This window comes from Drosophila kikkawai, chromosome 2L (genome assembly GCF_030179895.1).
Source record: "Drosophila kikkawai strain 14028-0561.14 chromosome 2L, DkikHiC1v2, whole genome shotgun sequence".
Classification (NCBI taxonomy): domain Eukaryota; kingdom Metazoa; phylum Arthropoda; class Insecta; order Diptera; family Drosophilidae; genus Drosophila; species Drosophila kikkawai.
In genome coordinates, this window is record NC_091728.1 from 11,562,890 (window position 1) to 11,583,975 (window position 21,086).

General features: G+C 41.4%; 6 protein-coding genes and 1 long non-coding RNA gene across 11 annotated transcripts; 3 read left to right on the forward strand and 4 right to left on the reverse strand.

Annotated features, from left to right (window-relative positions):
• Nucleotides 1-73: 73 nt before the first annotated feature.
• On the reverse strand, nt 74-2,475 carry RanGAP (Ran GTPase activating protein). The gene is made up of 5 exons (XM_017178292.2): nt 2,253-2,475; nt 1,512-2,193; nt 927-1,431; nt 606-782; nt 74-541 (listed from the first exon to the last, which is right to left on the reverse strand). Exons 1-5 carry the CDS (start codon nt 2,356-2,358, stop codon nt 212-214), a joined length of 1,800 nt encoding a protein of 599 aa, XP_017033781.1. The 5' UTR covers nt 2,359-2,475; the 3' UTR covers nt 74-211.
• A 60-nt stretch (nt 2,476-2,535) lies between these two features.
• Nucleotides 2,536-4,483, forward strand: Hs2st (Heparan sulfate 2-O-sulfotransferase). The gene is made up of 5 exons (XM_017178293.3): nt 2,536-2,799; nt 2,858-3,179; nt 3,244-3,382; nt 3,438-3,658; nt 3,770-4,483. The coding sequence occupies exons 1-5, from the start codon at nt 2,673-2,675 to the stop codon at nt 4,011-4,013; spliced, it is 1,053 nt and encodes a 350-aa protein (XP_017033782.1). The 5' UTR covers nt 2,536-2,672; the 3' UTR covers nt 4,014-4,483.
• A 1,326-nt stretch (nt 4,484-5,809) lies between these two features.
• Nucleotides 5,810-13,601, forward strand: LOC108082767 (alpha-tocopherol transfer protein-like). Of its 3 annotated transcripts, XM_017178295.3 has the most exons (6): nt 10,100-10,237; nt 10,833-10,933; nt 11,054-11,233; nt 11,993-12,087; nt 12,150-12,303; nt 12,806-13,601. In XM_017178295.3, exons 2-6 carry the CDS (start codon nt 10,930-10,932, stop codon nt 13,291-13,293), a joined length of 921 nt encoding a protein of 306 aa, XP_017033784.1. In that variant the 5' UTR covers nt 10,100-10,237; nt 10,833-10,929; the 3' UTR covers nt 13,294-13,601. The 3 variants fall into 3 exon arrangements, with proteins under 3 accessions (XP_017033786.1, XP_017033783.1, XP_017033784.1); XM_017178297.2 differs by lacking the exons at nt 10,100-10,237; nt 10,833-10,933 and adding an exon at nt 5,810-5,933; XM_017178294.2 differs by lacking the exons at nt 10,100-10,237; nt 10,833-10,933 and adding an exon at nt 6,689-6,936.
• Nucleotides 7,123-10,809, reverse strand: LOC138929658 (uncharacterized). 3 transcript variants are annotated; one of them, XR_011445885.1, is made up of 3 exons: nt 10,288-10,809; nt 9,862-10,217; nt 7,123-7,162 (listed from the first exon to the last, which is right to left on the reverse strand). It is a non-coding gene; the product is annotated as an uncharacterized lncRNA (long non-coding RNA). The 3 variants fall into 3 exon arrangements; XR_011445883.1 differs by lacking the exon at nt 7,123-7,162 and adding an exon at nt 9,688-9,796 and having other exon boundaries at nt 10,288-10,803; XR_011445884.1 differs by lacking the exon at nt 7,123-7,162 and adding an exon at nt 9,694-9,807 and having other exon boundaries at nt 10,288-10,808.
• Nucleotides 13,602-13,627: 26 nt separating the features above from the next.
• Rab9 (RAS oncogene family member Rab9) lies at nt 13,628-17,378 on the reverse strand. Its single transcript, XM_017178298.2, has 3 exons — nt 16,897-17,378; nt 14,886-15,080; nt 13,628-14,727 (listed from the first exon to the last, which is right to left on the reverse strand). Exons 1-3 carry the CDS (start codon nt 17,083-17,085, stop codon nt 14,359-14,361), a joined length of 753 nt encoding a protein of 250 aa, XP_017033787.1. The 5' UTR covers nt 17,086-17,378; the 3' UTR covers nt 13,628-14,358.
• Nucleotides 17,379-17,902: 524 nt separating this feature from the next.
• On the reverse strand, nt 17,903-19,715 carry RtcB (RtcB RNA ligase). Its single transcript, XM_017178467.2, has 2 exons — nt 18,309-19,715; nt 17,903-18,192 (listed from the first exon to the last, which is right to left on the reverse strand). Exons 1-2 carry the CDS (start codon nt 19,599-19,601, stop codon nt 17,965-17,967), a joined length of 1,521 nt encoding a protein of 506 aa, XP_017033956.1. The 5' UTR covers nt 19,602-19,715; the 3' UTR covers nt 17,903-17,964.
• A 102-nt stretch (nt 19,716-19,817) lies between these two features.
• Nucleotides 19,818-21,053, forward strand: LOC121502476 (uncharacterized). The gene has a single exon (XM_041776119.2). It carries the CDS (start codon nt 19,844-19,846, stop codon nt 20,930-20,932), a length of 1,089 nt encoding a protein of 362 aa, XP_041632053.1. The 5' UTR covers nt 19,818-19,843; the 3' UTR covers nt 20,933-21,053.
• Nucleotides 21,054-21,086: the final 33 nt, after the last annotated feature.

The window sequence follows — 21,086 nt, forward strand, 5'->3', positions numbered from 1 at the left end:
ATAATTCATATAAAAAGGGTTATACTTTCAATAATATTAAAGGTTTTAATATAAATATTAAAATGCTGCTTAGTAATTTCGTTTGCCTTTTATTTGCAAGTTCAGAAACATATATAATTCCCTCGCCAAAGAACTCTACATTCTATAATTTGGAACGTATAATAATACATTAGAAATTCAACTCTTTGGCTGGGCTTTTATCCACCTCGGCTTAGACATCGATCTTCTCCAGGAACAACTTGAACGTGTTCTTTATGTTGTCGTTGGCAAACTGTGGACTTCTGATGGCCTCCGACAAGGCGAATCGGCAGCTCTTGATGTTGTAGTCGGATTTGAAGGGCTCCTCGCAGCGGAGAAGGCACAGCTGCTTGAGAACGTAGTTGGTCACACGGGTCTCCTGCTTGGTCTTTATGGCGTAATCAAAGGTTAGCTGGTACAGAGAGACGGCCAGCTCCAAGGCGGCCTTCGATGACTGAGACAGATGTGCGCACTTCAGGGTGGTGAAGACGAGCAGCAGCAGATGGTTGTCATCATTGAATTGCTAATTGAGAGTACCAAATGGAGTTAGTTTATCAAGTTATTAAGCTCAAATGATGTTTAATTACATTCAAGATTCCCTGCAGGTCCCGAAGCTTGTTGTCAGAGTCCAGAGAGTCGAAGTGCTCCAGGGAGCAGGGCTTCTGGCTGAGGCAGAACGTCTCGGGGGTAAAGATTGGGTTCATCGTTTTGTTGCTCACCGAAAGAGGGTCGCTGGCAACCGAGTTGGTTGTCTCGTTGAAAAGCTAAAAAAAAAGAACATTATTTTCATAAATTCTTGGGATAAATAATTTACAATTAATTAATTATAAATAATTTACTTTAACTTACAATTAGTAAATTATTTAATTATCTATTTTTATTAATTATTTTTTTTTATTCTCCCTCACCTTTGTAACGTAGGGATTGGTGGTCACATAGGCAGTCTCCTCGGCAATGTTGACATATTCCTCGTCTTCCTCGTCGGCCTCCTCCGTGGTATCGTTAGCGTGCTCATGCTCATCGTACTCCTCGCCCTCATCCTCATCATACTCATCCTCCTGATCACCATCATCATCGTCGGCGTTCTCATCGCCAGACTCATCGTCCCCAGCTTCGTCCTCGGAAGCATCTTCCTCGAATGGTTGCAGGGCAGCGGCATTATCCAGCTTGGCCATTTCAGCTTTGATCTGTTCGCAGCCTTCCTGGCCAAAGCAATTGCCATCGATATTGAATATGCGTAGCTTGGGCTTGTTTTGCATGGCCGACACTAAAACCAGGCCGCCATCGCTGTTTATTTCGTTGAAACCCAAATCGACGACCTCCAGTTTGTCATTTGAGTTCTCCAAGGCCTCGCCGAAGTGGTATGCGCCATTGGTACGGATCAGGCAGTCGCCAAAGTTTAGTTCCCGAAGTCTGCACAGAAATATAAGCAAATATACATAAAAACCAATATAAATAATTAGTTTATAAGCATCTTAACCGACTAGACTCACAAGGGAAGAGACGGCAGGATCTCTGCTATTTGGCCGGCACCTTTGGCTCTCAGGGTGTTGTCATTCATGTTCAGCACTCGGAGGTGCGGATTCTCCTTGAAGGACTCGGCCAGGGCTTGGACCCCCTCAAAGTATATCGAGTTTTGCATCAGGACAATCTCTTCAAATGTCTGCAGCGTCTTGAAAGCCTTGGCCAGTGCCTTGGCACCCACATTCTCCAACCGATTGCGTCCGCCAACGAAAACGCGCAACTGGAGCGGCGATCCCGCCTTCTTGGCATTGGCATGCAGGTCGATGAGAGCTTTGGAGAGCATGGTGCCGCCCTCGGGGCCGAGTCCACAGTTGTAGAGCAGCAGCTCCTGCAGGGAGTAGCAGACGGGCGAGCGTAGGAACTCCTCCAGGCCCCGCATTCCGTTCGGTCCCAAAGCATTGTCGCTGAGATCAAGAACCGTCAGTTTGGCACCCGCCGTAATAAGACCCGCACCAAGATGCTGCAGCGCCACTGGAATCTCGGTCTTGAGGCGGCGCGTAAACAGATTCTTCCACAGGGCCTTCCGGAACTCTGGGTGGCGCTTCAGCGCCTCGCCAATGGCCTGGGCAGCCTCCACGCCGAGCGTGTTGCCATCCAGGTTAAGGTAGTGCACCGTAGACTGGTTGTTGAGCGCGTCCACCACTTCCTGGGCTACTCAGGGGGATTAAGTTAATCCTTCTAGGGAATAAATGTAGCGTCACTCTACTCACCATCGGCCGCCGTGTCCCAGGTGCGGGCCTTGTCCTGGAATGTGATGCCCCGCTCCTCGTCAAGCTGGGCCGCCATGTTGACAAAGCTGAAGTTGGATATGGACATGGTGGTTCTGGTTGTGGTTAACGTTAGCTTGCTTTCTTTTTTTCTGTACTTTAAAACCGGCGTTCTGTTCAGAAAAGGCGGCAGGCAGGATTCTAGCGTGACTGTATTCTACGAATACCTTCACTCAGCCAGAGATGTCTGGTCACTCACAACTTATTAGGGTTGGCCACACTGGCAGCCAGCTGATCGACGCACGTTTAACAACACTGACCCCGAAGCAATTGCAGAAAAATCGGAAAACAATGCAAAACAGGGAACTGCGGTGAAGCGCCTGCTGGAAATGAGCTGCAGATTTGGAAACCAGTAAAAGCGCCATGTTCAGGAAACTGCTCAGGATGTGGGTACTGCTGCGACCTACCCACTGGCTAATCTTGATTGCCCTGTGCGTGCTTACCTGCGCTGGATACTGGTTGCTCTGGTCGGAGATTCGCTTTGAACACGGTGAGTGATGAGTGCCATCCTGGCGAGAGGTGCTCTAAACCCTAATCTTCTATTGCAGCCTTTAAGCCACTGTCCAAGCTGACCACCAGTGGCAGCCCACAGGCGGATGCACATGCCCCGCCCGCGGACGACTTCGACTACGATGCCGATCTGGTGGTGCTGTATAACCGCGTGCCAAAGACGGGATCCACCAGCTTCGTGAACATTGCCTACGACCTGTGCAAGCTAAACAAATTCCATGTGCTGCACATCAATGTGACTGCCAACATGCACGTCCTGTCGCTACCAAACCAGATACAGTTCGTGCGCAACGTGTCCCGGTGGCACGAGATGAGACCAGCCCTCTTCCACGGCCACATGGCCTTCTTGGACTTTTCCAAGTAAGAAACTGATAGTCTTAAATCTTGTTTGAGCCACTGCTAAGTTTTCGTTCACTCTTTGCAGGTTCCAAATCGCCCACAAGCCCATCTACATAAACTTAGTGCGTAAGCCTCTGGACAGACTTGTCTCCTACTATTACTTCCTTCGCTTCGGCGACAACTACAGACCGAATTTAGTGCGCAAGAAGGCGGGCAATAAAATAGTAAGTGTTGAATCAAAATTCAAAGTTCATCAGGAAAATGAATGGCTTTTTGCAGACCTTTGACGAATGCGTGGTGCAGAAACAACCCGACTGTGATCCCAAGAACATGTGGCTGCAAATACCCTTCTTCTGCGGCCACGCTGCAGAGTGCTGGGAGCCCGGCAGCACCTGGGCCTTGGAGCAGGCCAAGCGCAATCTGGTCAACGAGTACTTTCTAGTCGGCGTCACCGAGCAAATGTATGAGTTTGTGGATCTGCTGGAGAGGTCACTTCCAAGGTGAGAGAAGGCAGTACTTGAAATCATTTAATCCATAACTCATATCAAAGAGCAACATTTAATAATAATATATTAATATATAACCACATTCTTATCTATTTCTATTTGTAGAATTTTCCATGGCTTTCGCGAGCACTATCAAAACTCAAACAAATCTCATCTACGTGTGACGTCGTCCAAGCTGCCGCCCAGCGAGCTAACAATTCAAGCAATTCAAAAGACAAAAATCTGGCAAATGGAAAACGATCTCTACGAATTTGCACTGGCCCAGTTCGAGTTCAACAAGAAAAAGCTAATGCAGCCGGACAACAAGCATCTGCAGAAATTTATGTATGAAAAAATACGGCCAAAATGATTGCAGAGGCGACGCCGGCGGAGTCGAGGACCTAGACTCAGGTCCTCGACTCGTGAACAGGCTCTTATGTTTGTATTGTAAATACGCGCATCCCCCCCATGAGATTTGATCCTGTACTTAAAGAGCAACCTAACACTTAAGCGACACTAAAGACTTTAGCAGTGAATATCGTTGGCATATTTCATAATCATAATAAGACCTTCTCTAGTTGAATGTAAGTAAGCAATATCTAGCAACAATTGTCTGCACAATATCTCTTGGTTTAGTCAAATGTACGTTTTATACTCGACAATACAGATAATGAATATGGAGTAAGTAGTTCGATGTAGCCATAAGTTTATTCACACTCACTGATAGTTGACCCTAGAGACCTAAGACCACACTCAATAATTGTAACTGTCATAATAGGGTAGGCTTAAGCGATCAAATGAATTTGACATTCAAATTAAATGCATGTAAATAGTGGATAATTGATTGTCTATTCCATATCAACAGCTGTCGCTGGGATTGCGTGTTCGCAAATTGATTAATGCCATTCATAGCCGGGTTACTGTTTAGTTTCAGCACGCTGTACTTTGACTAAGCTAATTGCAATAATCGGGACGGACTTTAAAGGCTGACGTAGCTCCTCCATGGGCGAAGGTGACTGACTGACTGGGTAACCGTCAGACGAAGCGACACGGAGAATGGGCGCAAGCAAGTGCAAGAAAATGAAATTGAAATACATTTGGAAACGGCGGTAAGCAGCGAAATACTTAATTAATTGCTCGCGCTTGAAACTAAAAGCAAATGAGTTTGCATTACCCATCGCCCCGTCAGTTGATCGCGGACACGCAAGTCGAACGTAGAGCTACTATTTACTGCCAGGAAATCGTGTGATAATCGCAGTATTAACCATCCGGATAGCCTATATAGTTGTGTGTGTGTGTATAACGAGAGTCTTAGCAGGAGGCTTAGGGTCCAAATCCTACTTCCACGGAGAGAGGTTTATAACAAGTTTTTTACTCGGTCACACACAGGCGATTAGACTCTAAACTAGTTGTGTTTACGGAGCGTTCAAAAGTTCAAGTTTAATTACGGCCAAGTCGGCGTTTACTTATGTAAAAAGTATCAGAAGATTCTTTGCGGTGTACACTGTACGAAATCTTTAGTATTTACTTGTTTCAAGTATAAAAATCACATTTCTCAGTGCGACTGGTATACTTTTAATAAAAAATAATATTTTGGTGTCTTAAAACTTGAGAGAAATAGTTCAAGTTTTGGAATATAAGTGGAATATTAAGTTTATAGTGAAAAATATATATAGAAAATACCGCCCATTTCTAGTTTAACGTTCCTTCTGCTGATTAAAATTATACATTTTACAAAATAAAAAATAAAACTTTTTTTTTTATATTAATTAAAATATTTAAAGCTGAGTTGAGAATCGCTCTCTGTGTACTTACTCTAATAACAAATTTAATAATGTTAATTGCTATACACTGATGATTAACTAGGCTACACCGTAAGAAATTGGTACTAATACTTGTTAACAATATTACAAAAATTGTGAGAGAAGCATTAATTTTATGCTGAATACCCAATTTCTTGGCTTGTGTTTTAAAGAAGCCACGAATCGAAAGATCCCACCGACGCTTCGCAACGTGCTCTTTAACGCTCTTTGACCAGACTCTGGTCGGTTATAATGACCTATTAAAACGCGCTGACCTTATATACACTATAACTTTCTTATATATATATGTGTGTAATGAGGGTCTGTACATAGAAGGGGCGGGTATAAAACGATTTGACGTGCAGCTTTATATTTCCAGTCTGAACAATTGCTCCAAACTCGCCAGATCAGAGTCGGAAGGGAGCTGCCAAGGGAATTTTACAAAATTTACGCCCATTTTGGACTAGCTGAACCTTCATTAAACTAAGGTGAGTTTTAATCTAAGCAAATCTTTGTTATTATAGTACTACTTAAAAACACTAGTTAAGCAGATGGAACTACATTTAAAATGTCATAAAAATAAATTTAAAATAGAATGTAGCGCTTACTTCAAGACTTTGAACTGATGAAGCTTAAGTTCTTTTCTGGAAATATATTACTCCCTCTTAACAAACATAATTTAAATCATTTGAATGCCTTGAAATGGTTTACTATCTAGAAAAGTCCATAATTCTAAAATGAATTATCTGTTAGTAATCGTTGCAACACTTGGTGCAATTAAGTAATTAAACAAGATTTCTGAATCATTGCTTTAATGTTTTATGTACAGGGTTCTACTTAGTTGTTAATTGGCACTGTAACCTGTTTCTATTTCTTGCTGAAGCTAAGAATTTAAGACTTAAAGTGCTTACTTTGTATTTTAAAAAATTATGATGAAAAAAAAGCAAAAAAGCAATCAACAAATCAACTAGAAATTAAAGCTCTATTTTTAGACTTATAGGAATAATATTTAACTCCCTTAAAAGCATAAAGTTATTTCCTATAAAAGCTACTAGATACTTTTTTTTTCTAGAAACCATTGTGTTTATTATATCAATTTGAGTTTTTAAAAGTACCTAAAACAATGCTCATCACTGTCCGAGTTTCTTTTTCGCTGTGCCTTTTCCTCATTATTTTTGCGTGCCTTGTTCGTTTGGTCGATCGGTCGAGAATTCGATGTAAAGTTCAGTAACTCGCCGACATTGACCCATTTACCGTGTGCGGATCCGATGCTCCCGGCGTGAACGAGCACTTTTCAGAAAATATCATTTGATTTGCATTTGGCATTTGCATTTATGCAATACTTGTCGCGCTCGCGGGGCATTTAGTATCGGCTTTCAATTTGCATTAACATCGTGACAATGTTGACCGCCTCCGCAGCAGCCATGCCCTGTCTGCCAAAGCAGCCGGGCAACTCATCCTCCTCCGCTCCACCGATACGATGCCATGCGGGTGAGAAGAAGCGAATAATTGCTAGAGTGATGTTTTGTATATGTATCCTATAAGGGTATTACATGTATTTTTAGTCAGACGTTTGTAACGCAGCGTCAACAGCCGATTTGACCTAGCCATGCCCGTTTTTTTCTAGCGAACATGACTAGATCTTCTCGTATCTTGAGGATGATACAAAATATACTTCTTTTACTCCTTCACTCCTTCTGCCTTAAATTATAATTCCCTGCAAGTATATAAAAAGATCGAAAAATAATTAGGAACTTAAATGAAAGCTTAAATAGCATAGTTGTTTTCTTCATCTAATATTCATATACCATTAATTAAAGTAATATTTTGCTTAAATTTGGAAATAACAGAGGTATTTAAACTTTGACTTTCTGAAGTTTTCTTTCCCTTATTATTTGAAAGTAATATTTTCACCAAAGGCTTTCAACAACGCCTGATTGTATAAACAAACAAGAAAGAAAGCTAACTTTGGCCAGCCAAAGTTTGTATACTCTTGCAGGTAACAATTAAAATATATCATAACTAAGCCAAAAATGCATTAATTTCGATTCGGAAAGCAGTTTTGTGTTAGTTTTTATTAATTTAAAAAAAACTGCATACCAAATTTAAAATTTTAAGAAATCAAAATTTTTGGCCACTTTTGCTAATTTTAATGATGTAACCCCTTATCAAATTTCGCAAAAATGGCCAAAAAATCGATTTCTTCCGGACATGTCTAGAAAGATTCCCCTGTTGATGCTGATCAAGAATATATATGGTTTATGGGGTCGGAAATGATTCCTTGACTTGGAAAAATGTTATTTTGTATTATAAAATCTGATTTTTTGTATTAAAAAACTTCTTGTTTTTTTTTTAATTAAAAATATCATAACTCGGCCAAAAAAGCATTAATTTTAAATCGGAAAACTGTTCTGTGCAAGATTTTCTACAGTTAATAAATCTGCATACTTCATTTAAAAAATTCAAAAATTCAATTTTTTATCAAAATCAAAATTTTTAATGATGTAACCCCTTATAAAATTTTTCAAAAATGGCAAAAAAATCGATTTCTTCCGGACATGTCTAGAAAGATTCGCATGTTAATGCTGATCAAGAATATATATACTTTATAGGGTCGGAAACGTCTCCTTCACTGCGTTGCAAACTTCTGACTGAAATTATAATACCCTGCAAGGGTATAAAAATACAATTATTATTTTTTTAATTGTTTAATAAACCTGTTTTCTTATTGTATTGTCACAGGTCAAGTTAAGTACTCTGTCCGATCGATCAATGTCTTTGTTTTTTGTAGGAAATAACAGTAATAATTTTAAGAGGCCTTAAACGCAGTTTAGATAGATATTTATGTGCCTAATTATTTCCCTTGCCATGTTTAACATTTTTTTAAGTTTTCTTACTTTGAATTTACAAGTACATATGTTTCTTGTACTTTTTTATGACTGCACAAAGTAAGGTCAAAGCACTTTATATGTACGTTGGGATCGCCCTTGCCTTTGTCGCCAGTTTTTCGAAATCCAGTTTCTCAAGTAGGTTTTTTGCAAAAAAATCGAAGGGCGTAGGTTGACATTGCAAAGGGGTTTAACCCCAGAATGACTAGCACAATTCAGGCTTTCCCTGCTGAAAATAAAAGCCCATTTTCTACAGTCAAAAAGGGCTATTTTCCGAGGTTTCGTAGACCGCAGCTTTTGTGTGCGTCCAGTTCAAGTTCGTTATTAAAAATAGACCAACTCGCAGGCCCCAAAATCTGGCCAAAAGGAAAACGAGAGTATAACGAAGCGTAAAACCATGAATGGCCGAAGTCTGTGCACGTGCGATCGTGCGATTGAACCGATTTGTCCAAAACCGGACGCCGAACCACAACACAATACTTCACAGGTTGCTGAGCTTTGGGACGTGCTAATTTGACCAAATATTCGATTCATACAAATGGGGATACAACAATAGGACTTGATTTTAAATGTTAAATACTGCAATAAGTACATTCCATATATTTGTGCCTGTTTTAACGAGGTATTTAGGGATTCATCCAGTTTTTTGTATATTTAAAGTAATTAAACCCAAATTTTACCTTATACTGTCCATGCATTCTCTCAGTTGATCTAAACATGACTATATAAAACGCCAAAATATCATAGTTTCTTGGTTTCTACCAAGTTTATTCTCATACCAGTTGGGAATTACAAAATTCGTTTTGATTTTCTGGCAAACTCTTCTAAAAAATAAGCACCAAAAATCGTATCCCTTTGACTGACAGCCCTAGTGACTTGACCCCAAGTGTATGTTTGCCAAACAGGTGTAAGCACTAATTGGCGTAGAGCGTGGAGCGGGCCAGCATTGAAACCGGATGGCACAGTGCGCGGAGTTTCAGGGTCGTTATAGGAAATGCCTAAGCCAAGGGATTTTCAAGCGCCCTGTGATCTGGGTAATTACACTCCAAGAAAACCCGAATAAATTAGCTAAGGCAGCTGAGAAAACTTTGAAGTTGAAAGCGAAACTGAAACCGGCTTGAGGTGTCATCATTACCCAATGATGATGCACCCAGATTGAAGCTCTCTCTGTCTCTTGACCCTCTCATCGCTCTGACCAACACACACGTGAATGTCATGCTCAAGCTCAGATTTTTGTAATGTTGTAAAGATAAACTCTATAAAAAATTAAAACAAAATAAATAAATGAATATATTATGCCATTGAAAAGCTATTACTTTGTTAGAAATAAAAAAAAAATTAAGTTAATCATTTGGTCCGATTTTTTAGCTTAACTTCAAAAATATATTGGTAACATGAAATGCGTACATACATTAAATATAATCCATCAACTTAGGGATTCCCTCTGTTCAAGATCCAAAAAGCTAATTGAAAACTTAAATTATTTTAGCTTAAAAGACTTTGAAAACTTGTGATCTTTTTTAATTACCAAGTGACTTGACTTTAAGCCCCAAGTAAGTCGATAAATCCGCTGTTTTGGCAACACTGCGCTTTAAGCGCGTCTCCGTCGCCCACTCTCTTGGCGCTCTCTTGCCAAATCCAGTTTTGATTCTTGGCCTGGCATAAAATCTCCTCAGCTCGCTCTTGGCCGCAACAGTTTCATCTGGGCTTTCGGCTCTGTTGCACGCGTCTCCCTGCTTCTCCTCCGGTCGTCTTCGCCCTCGCGGATTACTGTTAGCCAAAATCCAAAACAAGTTTCGGTTTGTGCGGTGCCCTCCTTGTGTAGTACTTCGATTAGATTTCGGATTTTCCCAGCCAGCAGCAGCAGCTCGGTCAAAACATTATCTATTCAAAGGTGTCACAGGGTGTGTGTCATTTATGAATGCGAAAATATGCGAGATCTTTAGCATATCACCTGGCCGATCTAATCGAAGTTTGTAGAAATTTTCAATGTCATGCTTTTGACGCTGATTTCCAAATCTTTTGTTTTTGAGATCATCCGAACAGCGCAACAAGTTGGAAAATGTATGGCGCTAATTTTTCGAGTTCATCAAGCAGCCAGATTTTACTCAATTGGACTTTACCAGACTAAGTTGCTAGTTTTGAAATTGAAAACTCGTTCAACTACATTTTCGTTCAAGTAGAACGTGTCAAGAGTCTGGAGAATCCAGCTCAAGGTTTCCCCCTTTCGTCACCTGACATGACAGCTCAATAGCATCTCTTCTCTGCAAGAATTGCATTAGTCGCGATCCGTTGTCTTCGATGGTCAGCGATTTTGCGATGCTGCAAAATCTATGGCTTTGCCTTCCGCTATGATTTTGCGAATGTCAAGGTGAAGGTTGGCCAGGTGATAAATAAAGCGATCGAAACTCAATGCAGTCCCCCTCTGCGCCGGTTTCGATTCACTGTCGTCTGCCTCATTAATAAATTGAAATTTTCCACCCATTTACCTCTGAATAGAGTGCCAAAGGCCTGAGATCGCAAATATTACAAAAAAATAAATTGAAACTTACACGAGAATAATTTTAGTTTGAGGAGAGTCAACATCAATTGCAAAATGAGTAAGTAATTGTGAAGTGCAGTAACTGAGCTTACTTAGGTCCAAGTGCGTCCCGCATCTCGCGAGCTCAAAGTACAGAAGCCACCTATCGCTAATTGAATATTAATGACTGCCCTTTCAGGAGTTCCCACCATGTTGTCGGACTTAGATCAGCTGCCCACGCTCCAGGTGGGCGACTACACGCTCCAGTTTGACCTGGGTGAACCGTCGGCCCAAGGCAAGGAGGTGGCCATCAAGGAGCTACGGGAAACTCCCGAGCGGCAGAAGGAGGCAGCCAAGGAGTTGGCTCGGCTCTTAGAGGGTAAGCAATGATCTCTAATTAAGTCTTAAGTTTTTTACAAGGGGAAATTATAGAATTAAGTAATAACATAATTACTAAATGAGAATTTAACATTAATAAGCTTCAGACTCTGATTTAATTTTGTGAAATTACAAAGCCGCAATATTCCAGGAATCCCCACTTTAAATTTTTAATCACTTGTGACCTTTCAAGATTAAGCAATTATCTGTGATCAAGGCATTCTATATATATATATATATATATATAATTATAACTTATGCCTCAAGTGCATTCATTTTCATTGTCACAAGTTCAGTTATTCAGCAATAATTCTATAATATATATTTTAACAGTAGTTTCTACTTTTAGCTAGAAAAATAATTGCCTCTTAGTAACTTACAAAAAAGCATTTTAAAGTTTTTATAAGTCTTAACTGCATTCCTATATGATTAAAAGTACTTTTGAGTAGAGTTTTACTATTTAAAAACTATTTTTCTTTGAAAATAACTAGTTATGGGATGTAACTCTGTATAAATCTTAAGGCTCTAATTAAATATCGGAAATCTATTTGTAGACTCTTTCTATAAACTATAATTTTAAAGAACTACATGGACATTTCGTGTCAGTAATCACCGGGGTTAGGCTACAGTGGCACGCCTTTGGTAGAAATTATTATGCAATCGCGTTCTCTGTAATCAATTTCCTTGATAATTGCCTCTAAATGTTAATTGTCTATGGTAAACACAGTGTTAATAACTCTAAATATATATTTGTTTTCAGCCGAGACCGATTTGCTGTATCCCAAGGGAAACGAGGAGTGGCTGATTCGATACCTGCGTCCCTGCAAGTATTATCCAGAGAGCGCCCGCGACTTGGTAAGATTTTATTAATTGGTGCTTGAAACAAATAATGACTTAAAATTTCACTTTTAAAACAGATCAAGCGCTACTACGCCTTCAAGGTGAAGCATTCGGATGTGTACAACAACCTCAAGCCGTCCGGAGAGTCCAACATCTTCAAGCACAATATACTCACAGTCTTTCCCAATAGAGATCAGTGTGGGCGTCGTATTTTGGTTTTGGAGCTTGGCAGTAAGTGCAAATAAACAAAACAAAAATGCATATTTTATTCTCTTTTTAAGAATTTGTAAAAGATAATCAATTTAGAGGTTTACGCCGATGGTTAAAGGCATCGGCGGCGGCGTAGAGGTCAAAATGACTCGGCGGCGGCGGCGTAGTAGTCAGAAAGAACCGGCGGCGGCGGCGCGTCAAATAAGGCAAAAAGGCCATTTTAATGAGTTATTTATTTTTTTTTAAGTTTTATAAAGAACAATGACACTGAAGGCCGCGCTGAAGCTGCGCCGATGCCGCACCAGCGGCGCGCCGCGGCGCGCCGTTATTTTCATAATTTGGCGGCGGCGCGTCAAATAAGGCAAAAATCGGCGGCGGCGGCGGCGTGGCGCGGCGGCGTATATGTCTAAATCAATTTATGAAAGAGAAGTGACTAAATCCCTAAAGAATAAAGAGACTTAATTGAAAATTTATGGGAGAAGTATATGACCCTTTACTAATCCTTTTCTATTTCCATTTTCAGAGCGCTGGAAGCACAAGCAGGTCACCCTGGACGAGGTGTTCAAGGGTGCTGTGCTCTTTCTAGAGGCTGCTATGCTGGAACCGGAGACACAGATCTGCGGAGCCGTGGTGATCTTCGATATGGACGGCCTTAGCTTGCAGCAAACCTGGCAATTTACGCCTCCCTTCGCCAAGCGCATAGTGGACTGGCTGCAGGACTCTGTACCCCTGAGAATTAAGGCCATTCACATTGTGAACCAGCCAAAGCTCTTCAACGTGGTGTTTGCTCTATTCAAGCCCTTCCTCAGGGAGAAGCTGCGCGCCAGGATCATCTTCCATGGCACCGATCGTGAGTCCCTGCACAAGTACATGTCGCCCAAGTGCCTGCCCGCCGCCTATGGCGGTATCCTTGAGTCCAACCGAATCGACAGTGATCAATGGTACCAGCTACTGCTCAAGTGCGATGCCGAGTTTGATGCCATTAATTCATATGGTTACAAGAAGAAGTGATTCCGTATTCGCTGTAAACAGTGTGTAGATTCCGGCGGAAGCAAGTGATAATCAACTACCCAATAGTTTTTTATAACTCACCTTATAGTTAAGCACTCGATCTGTTATACGCTTGTCCTGTTAGTGAATAGCGCCTAAAGTTTGCCTTAGTCTTAATCAGGGTCGAAGCCTCGATCGAATCCAGCAAAAGTGTTATACCCACATATATTATATTTAGTCCGGGGTAAGCGTATTTATATCATGTTACTATTGTACTTTTTAAACCAAATTTGTTGAAATATAAAACCTCACATTTGTGCAAAAAAGCAGTCTCTTTATCCTGTTTTAAAGATGGTTTGTTTTTCGATATTTTTTCAATTTATTTTAATATCCATAAATCTGTGTAATAATCCATTTATAAACATTGGGTAAGTAGCAGTCAAAAAATGTCTTTCTTAGAATCATTGGTGATGTTTGAGTAAAATTGCACAGAATATTATATTGTTTATATATACTGAAACAATATTTGGTCTTAATTCCTAAGGCACATCGAAAGGCAAATAAGTTTACCATTTGTAGCTTACAATCAAAGCATTTTTAGTGTGTTAAAAGTAACCCGAGTGTGATATATAATTTAAGCAACCAATATAATTCATTTATAACAGTTTTTCGGACACTTGTCTTACTGTTATACAGTGCAAGAGTCTTTAGTACACAATATATTTCGTTCTGTATTATAACAAAAGCATATATCATGTTATTTTGGTACAGTCAACTTGTTGAATATAATACTATTTCCATTTATAAATTAATATTTATATAAATTTAAAGACAAAAACGTTTTCTGTCCTAATATTCGCTGCTTTTAAAGAATATTTTCTTTTGCTAGTTACTTAAAAAAGTAAATCATACAAAAATAACCTTTAAAATATGTGTATATAATTAATTAATCATTTTTTAACTTTTTGGTCTCTGTCTCTTTTTCGCTTTAGAATGGAATGCATTTGCTGGGAGTAGGGTCAAGGTCAGGACCTTGATAAGTGGTTAAATTAAGCGTAGATTCCCTGTCAGCTGCAGTCTGTCTGCTCACAGCCGATAATTGGTGGCTGGCGCCTTAGCTGCATTGCGCTTTTTTCCCGGACTCCGCATGGCGGCATCGCTGTCATTATCCGCATCCCCGTCCTGGCCCCCACCACCACCGCCTCCTGTGCAACAGATGCGTCGCTGCACAAGGCGTATGGGGCGGGTGAGGTCGATAGTGTCGCCTTGCTGCCGCAGCTCCGCCTCGGCCACGCACTCCATGTGACGCCACTGGCGCAGGCCCAGGATAAAGGCATCCGTGACATTGGTGGCCGCCTTCGAGGACGTCTCGATGTGGGAGGCGATCTTTTGGTCGGCGCACCACTGCTGCACGCGCTCGTAGCTCACCTGGCGCTTCTGTGGAGGTATGTCATTCTGGAAAATAAGATATCAGTTATCGATCATTTGAGGATTACAGGTCTAATCCTAGTTGTTCCATTTAACGTCGTTATTTATTGATAATGAATGTTTACAGAAGAATAAATCATAACTTTAGGGAAATAAAAATCAATGTTAATTATAATTATTCTCACCTTATTGCCCACCACAATGAAGGGAAATTTTTCGGGATCCACATCCGCATAGTTGAGGAACTCATTTCGCCACAAATCCAATCCATTCAAGCTGTCCCTATCGTCCAGAGCATAACACAGCAGGCAAATGTCCGATCCACGGTAGAAGGGTGTCCGAAGAGCCCGGAATCGCTCCTGACCGGCAGTGTCCCATATCTAGATTTCGGAGAAGAGTCAAACAGTCGCAGCAATTAATTTTGATTGAATTGATTTGATTCAATTAGAGCTCTATTAAAATAGACATTCAATACAGAACTCAACTCGCCAATTCCCATGGTTAAGAGAGTGGCAAACAGGGCAAGTATCCAAAATTAAGGCGCCTGCCCACCTGACTCACTTACATCAGCACCCTTACCTTTGTGGGACAGACAAATATTTGGTTCTAGAGGTAGTCAGAGCCTAAAGCTGATAACAAAGTGGCAGTGATAAGCAAATAACCCAAACAAGAGAGCTAAAAAAAAGGGCATTCCACCATAAAAAAAAAAAATTAAAAACAAATATTAGATCTAAGATTTAGATTGTAAAAATTCAAAGAGGTAGCTGAGCTTCAAAGCGTTATATAACATTTTAGTCCTCCATTAATATTAATCATTTGTTAATTAAATGAGAAAATTACCCTTTAAATTACTGTAAAAAACGCATACTTCATGCTAATATTTATTTATATATTTTTTAAAGCATAAAACGGTATTAGCAGTCACCCAATAATAGCGTTTGCTTTCATAATATAAATATGTATATGGGTCTGCCCATAGTAACCTGTATTGTTTATTATTTGCTTGGTAATCCCCCGTTTCGGAAATTCTTCTCCAGCCCAACGAACCTCAGAGATTAGGGAAAATGACCCCGCCATTTAAATAGGTAAATCGGTATGTGTTCTATGGAATAATGTTAAATTCCCCTGGGATTAGTCACCTATCAAGACACATTCCTACACTTTCTAGTGCTCCTAGCATCGGCTCCTGGTTCAGTTAGAATCATTATTCCAAATCGCCGCCACCTCGACTGCACTCACTTTGCTTACTCACTGAGACGGCTACATATTCATGAGCCCGTCGTCGATATTCCGAGCTTGGCGAACTGTGAACAATATTTTGTTTTCGTTTCGATAATTTAGAAGACAGGCGACATCAGCATAAATGAAAAACAATTACGAAAACACACACGGGATTGAGAACAGAAAATGAGGCGGCGGATGAAACAAAGTTATCCCCTGACCGACTAGTGGAACTATCATTATTGTTATTATTTCAGTTTTTGTTTTTTGCAATGCCGAGCTGTACGTTAATTGAGTAGAAAATTGTTGTCTGTCCGTGAGTGAGTGTGAGTGGGCATGGGGGCAGATGGAAGAGATACAGACCATATAATAAAGGTACAGTGGTATAGCAGAAAAAAGTCTAGATTTTAAAACCTAATAATAATATAGAGAACCTTAGTAATTATACAAATAAAGACGTTATTAACTTCAGAAATGAAATCTGGTTGTAACCTTTGAAATCGTCGAGCTGCCCTTAGACAAAAATCTAACATTTTTAAACATTTATGTAATGTCTATTATTAGAAATGTATCACAAATAATATTTTCTTAAAATACTGGTTTCCTCTAGTCTTTTTTAAAAGTATCTAGAAGATATTTTCTTCAAATAGGAAACAATAAATAATATGGCTTGATTTCGACCTTGATTTTTGGGGGGTTTTAACATCCGCCTGACCACTGTACCACCTGATGATAGGGAAAGAAAAACAAAGCCAGATCGTTGTTCACTTTTTAAGTATTTACATCAACCAAATGCCGGTGCATTCTGATGGTTTTGCAAAAAAAAACTAGAGGGGTTGATCAGACGGAGGAGGACGAAGGAATCACGCTTGGCTAATCATTATCTTGCCCAACTGTTGCAGTGGCTTTGTTACTTTTCAGAAGTTTCTTTTGCTTTCGTAATATTTATCAAGTTTTATAAAGCTCATGTAAGACCTGCAGTGTGTAGCGCTCGCCCTCGACGACTATATCCTTGTTCATGAACTCAACGCCGATGGTGTGGAAATTGTTCTCCTCGTAGCGGTTCGAAACGAAGCGGGTGAGTAGGGCAGACTTTCCAACGCCCCCATCGCCCAGTATGACGACCTTCAGCAACTTGGATTTCTGTGGGCGCATATTTGTCATGTTGTTTGTGTTTTGTTTACTCTTCCAGTTAAGACGGGGACAGCAAACGATGTGGTGTGTCGGTTTCTTTAGTTTTCCCTTAACTGCGCAGCTGAAAATTGCTTCAGCCCTTTCCCCCGGCTTCAGATTAGTTTTAATTTCACCCACGACTCGACGACGATTGATTACTGGCGATTTTATAATTACAATCGGCGTGCACTTTACACAAAAAACCGCAATTAATTGAGCGATTTTGAATGCAAAATATGCCCTCAACCGAAATCCGCGCCGGGGAGCAAGTCCAATTGGATGGGCTGTCAGCTGACAACTATCAAAAAGCTTCTTATTGGATAGTGTTGCCAACATTGGGTTAGAAAAATAATATAAATAGTTTTAGATTTTTTAATATTTTATAAAATAAATGTAAGAAAAAAAAAGTTTAACCTAATTTTACATGAAAAACAATATTTAAATGGCTGCTTTTTGCAAAATATAACAACAGTAAGAGTGTTGATTAGGTCTGATTAGAGTGACCAATTGCAATTTACATCGGTACGTGTATATACATATGTAAAAATAATGTATACAATTTGTAAGGTGTAAAATATTAAAAAAAATTAAATTAAGAAAAATAATAAAATTATAAAAAAAACTTTAATTACTTACTAAATAAAATAACTAAATAACTATTTACATTAAAATAAACAATACTTTAGTTTAAAATATAAATTATATTTATCAATAAAAACTTTATAAAACATTTTTTTTAGATATTATTTCCGAAATGTTAAGATTCCCAGGCAATAAAATTTAAAAAAAAATGTTCGCAAGAAATACATTTTTTAAATGTAAAAAAATCTTTATTTATATTTAATTTAACTTAATCAGCCTGTAGAAATATTAACCCTTGATAACAGCAATTGGTCGCAGTTTGATACACTTCTTGCTTATGCCCGCCGCATGACAGGTGTCCACCACATCGGTGACATCCTTGTAGGACTCCGGAGCCTCCTCCATGACCAGCTTGGGCGAAGCTACGCGAATGGCTATGCCAATCTGATCCAGCTTTTCAAGTACTTCCTTATAGTCGATATTACGGCGGGATTTGGCACGAGATAAAGCGCGACCCTAGAAAAAAGAAACAAAATATAAAATATTTTTACCAATAAAAATTTACTTAAATAAATTGATTTCGCAATCTCCCTTAATGTATATATATTAATAAGAACTGAAGAGTGACTCACCGCTCCGTGGCAAGTGCTGCCAAAGGTCTCCTTCATGCCCTGCTCCGTTCCGGTTAGAACGTAGCTGCAAGTGCCCATGGTTCCGCCCACCAGGACGGGTTGTCCCGTGAGCTGATAGTCCACTGGGATGAGAGGGTGATGCGGGGGAAAGGCTCGGGTGGAGCCCTTGCGGTGAACGAGCAGCTTCCGCTCCTTTCCATCGACCATGTGATTCTCCACCTTGGCAATGTTGTGCGAGACATCGTAGATGACGTGCATGTCGAGATCATCCGGCGTGGTGTTGAACATCTTGGCGAAGGCCTGGCGCGTGAGGAAGGTCATCGAGCTGCGATTCACCCAGGCGAAGTTAGCCGCCGCCGCCATGGCCTTGAGGTAATCCTGACCCTCCACAGAGTTGATTCTGGCGCAGGCCAGCTGCCGGTCATTGGTCTCGATCTTGTCCCGCTTCATGGCCTTCTCCATCTGCACCAGAGCGTCGGTGGCCACTTGGTGACCAAAGCCACGGCTTCCGGAGTGAATCATTACCACTACTTGGCCCTTTTCCTCGATGCCCATCTTGGATGCGCTCCACTTGTCGTAGATCTCGTCCACCACCTGGATCTCGGCGTAATGGTTGCCAGCGCCCAGAGTTCCCAGCTGGGGCAGACCGCGCTTCTTGGCTCGCATGCTCACCTTGGCGGGATCGGCGTTAAGCATCCGTCCGTACTCCTCGCAATGCTCCTTGTCCTCCGCCCAGACGTAGCCCTCCCGCAGCGACCAGTCCATGCCCATCTCGAGGGCCTCCTCCAGATCGCGGGCGTTCATCGGAATGATGCCCTTAGATCCCACGCCCACGGGTATATGATCGAACAGGGACTGGGCCAGTTGCTCCTTCACCGGCTGCACATCTTTCTCGTACAGATTGGTGCGCAGCAGACGGACGCCGCAGTTAATGTCGAAGCCAACGCCCCCGGGACTCACCACGGACAACGGGTCGTCCATGTCGAAGGCAGCCATGTTTCCGATGGCAAATCCATAACCGGAGTGGATGTCGGGCAGCCCAATAGAACGGCCCACGATTCCAGGCAGCGCTGCCACATTAGCGATCTGCTTCACTCCCGGCAGGAAGCCTCCAACGGCTCCCGGACGACAGGAGTTCTTCAGCTCCTCCAGCATGAGACGCTCCAGGCGGCTGTTCACATAGAAGCATCCCTCCACGTTCATGTTCGGCTGGAAGCCTTTCTTGATGCGCCAGCAGTGATCGCTCACCTTTTCCAGGTACTTGAGCTCATCGTTGTACGAGCGCACGACCATCCTGAGGACTTCAGTTGACTTTTCTTGCTTCTTTGTCACGAAATGCTATTTATTTGCTCGCTATTTCATCAGTTTTTGCATTTGACCATATGTTTTTTTACATTTTACTTGGCAATTAGAGATGGTGCCGGGCCGGCAACTTCGATAGCTTATCGAACTATTGCGATAGTAACGTTTGCAATCGGTTTGATAACTCCCATCCCTATTTGGCTCGCAAAAAAGAGTAAATATAAATAATAAACATGTTTCGGAGTTCATCAAATTTCTCCAGGAGCAGTCCCCAACCCAGGCATTACATAGGTGAGGCTCAGCCGGGCACCACTGAAAATATCAGAATCGATTTGCTTACACATAAAAAAAGACGAGCAAGAGTGAATAGAGCCCGCTTCATCCTTGGCAAGATAGCCAAGAACGAAGCTGAGGGCATAGCCGATCCTCGGGATGCTGAAGACAAGGCCAAATTCCTTGCGGAGATCGCGGAATATGAGGCGTATAAGGCGAACCCGAAAGCGTTCAAGCCCCCCCAGCCAAAAAGAAATCGGTCTCACGATGTAAACGAAAGCGCACCTAAGAGGACAAAGGACTCTCATGGTGAGCCGAGAGCAACAACCTACGTCAATCGGGCAAAGAAGTTCAGCGAGGTGGCCAGAGACAGTCTGGCCATGGCTCTGGTGGATGAACTTAACGACGACGGTCGTCTGCTTTCGGAAAAGTGGGAGGACATCGAGTCCAAGTTGACCGACATGGTCACCGACAGGTTGGTTAACGCGCCGAACAGCCCCATTCCGTCCTTCGACTCGTCAGATGTGGTCGGTGGGCATCGGGTAATCAGATGCGACGATGGGTTTTCAAGGAGCTTCCTTGAAAAGTGTGTGGCTAGGATCAGCCACAATTGGTCTGGCCTTAAAATAAGGTTAGTCCACGCCAGTGAGATTCCGAGGAGACCCAGAGCGCGCATCTGGTTGCCAAACGGGCAAAGTGATCACAAGAGAGTGATCACATGTCTGCGAGCTCAGAACCCGGATGTCTATACAGAGGACTGGGCCATACTGAAGGCGGAGAAGGAGATGAAGTCGAGCCAGCCGTTCCTCCTCCTGATAAACAAACGCTGCCTGCCGCAGCTAAAAGCTCTTGATTACAAGGTTCGGTACGGCATAAGGAAGGCCAAGATCAAGATCTTCCTAGCCGAGCCGGACGAGATTTTGGAAGAAGTCGATGACGACGACTTCGACGACCAGTTCCCCGACACAACTACTGAAGGCGATTTTTGTACAAAAGGAGAAGAAGGGATGTGGATTAAAGAGGAGCCCGACTCTAATTGGAGTCACTAGAAAGAATGACATCACTTATCTACCTATCATTTTACATAGTTTTAGCTACTAAGTTCATTCAATGCTTTGCAAAAGTTACAAGTAAAACAAAAAACATATAAAGTTGTATATATTGTTAAAGTTCATTAATTTCAAAATATAATCTACTTATTTG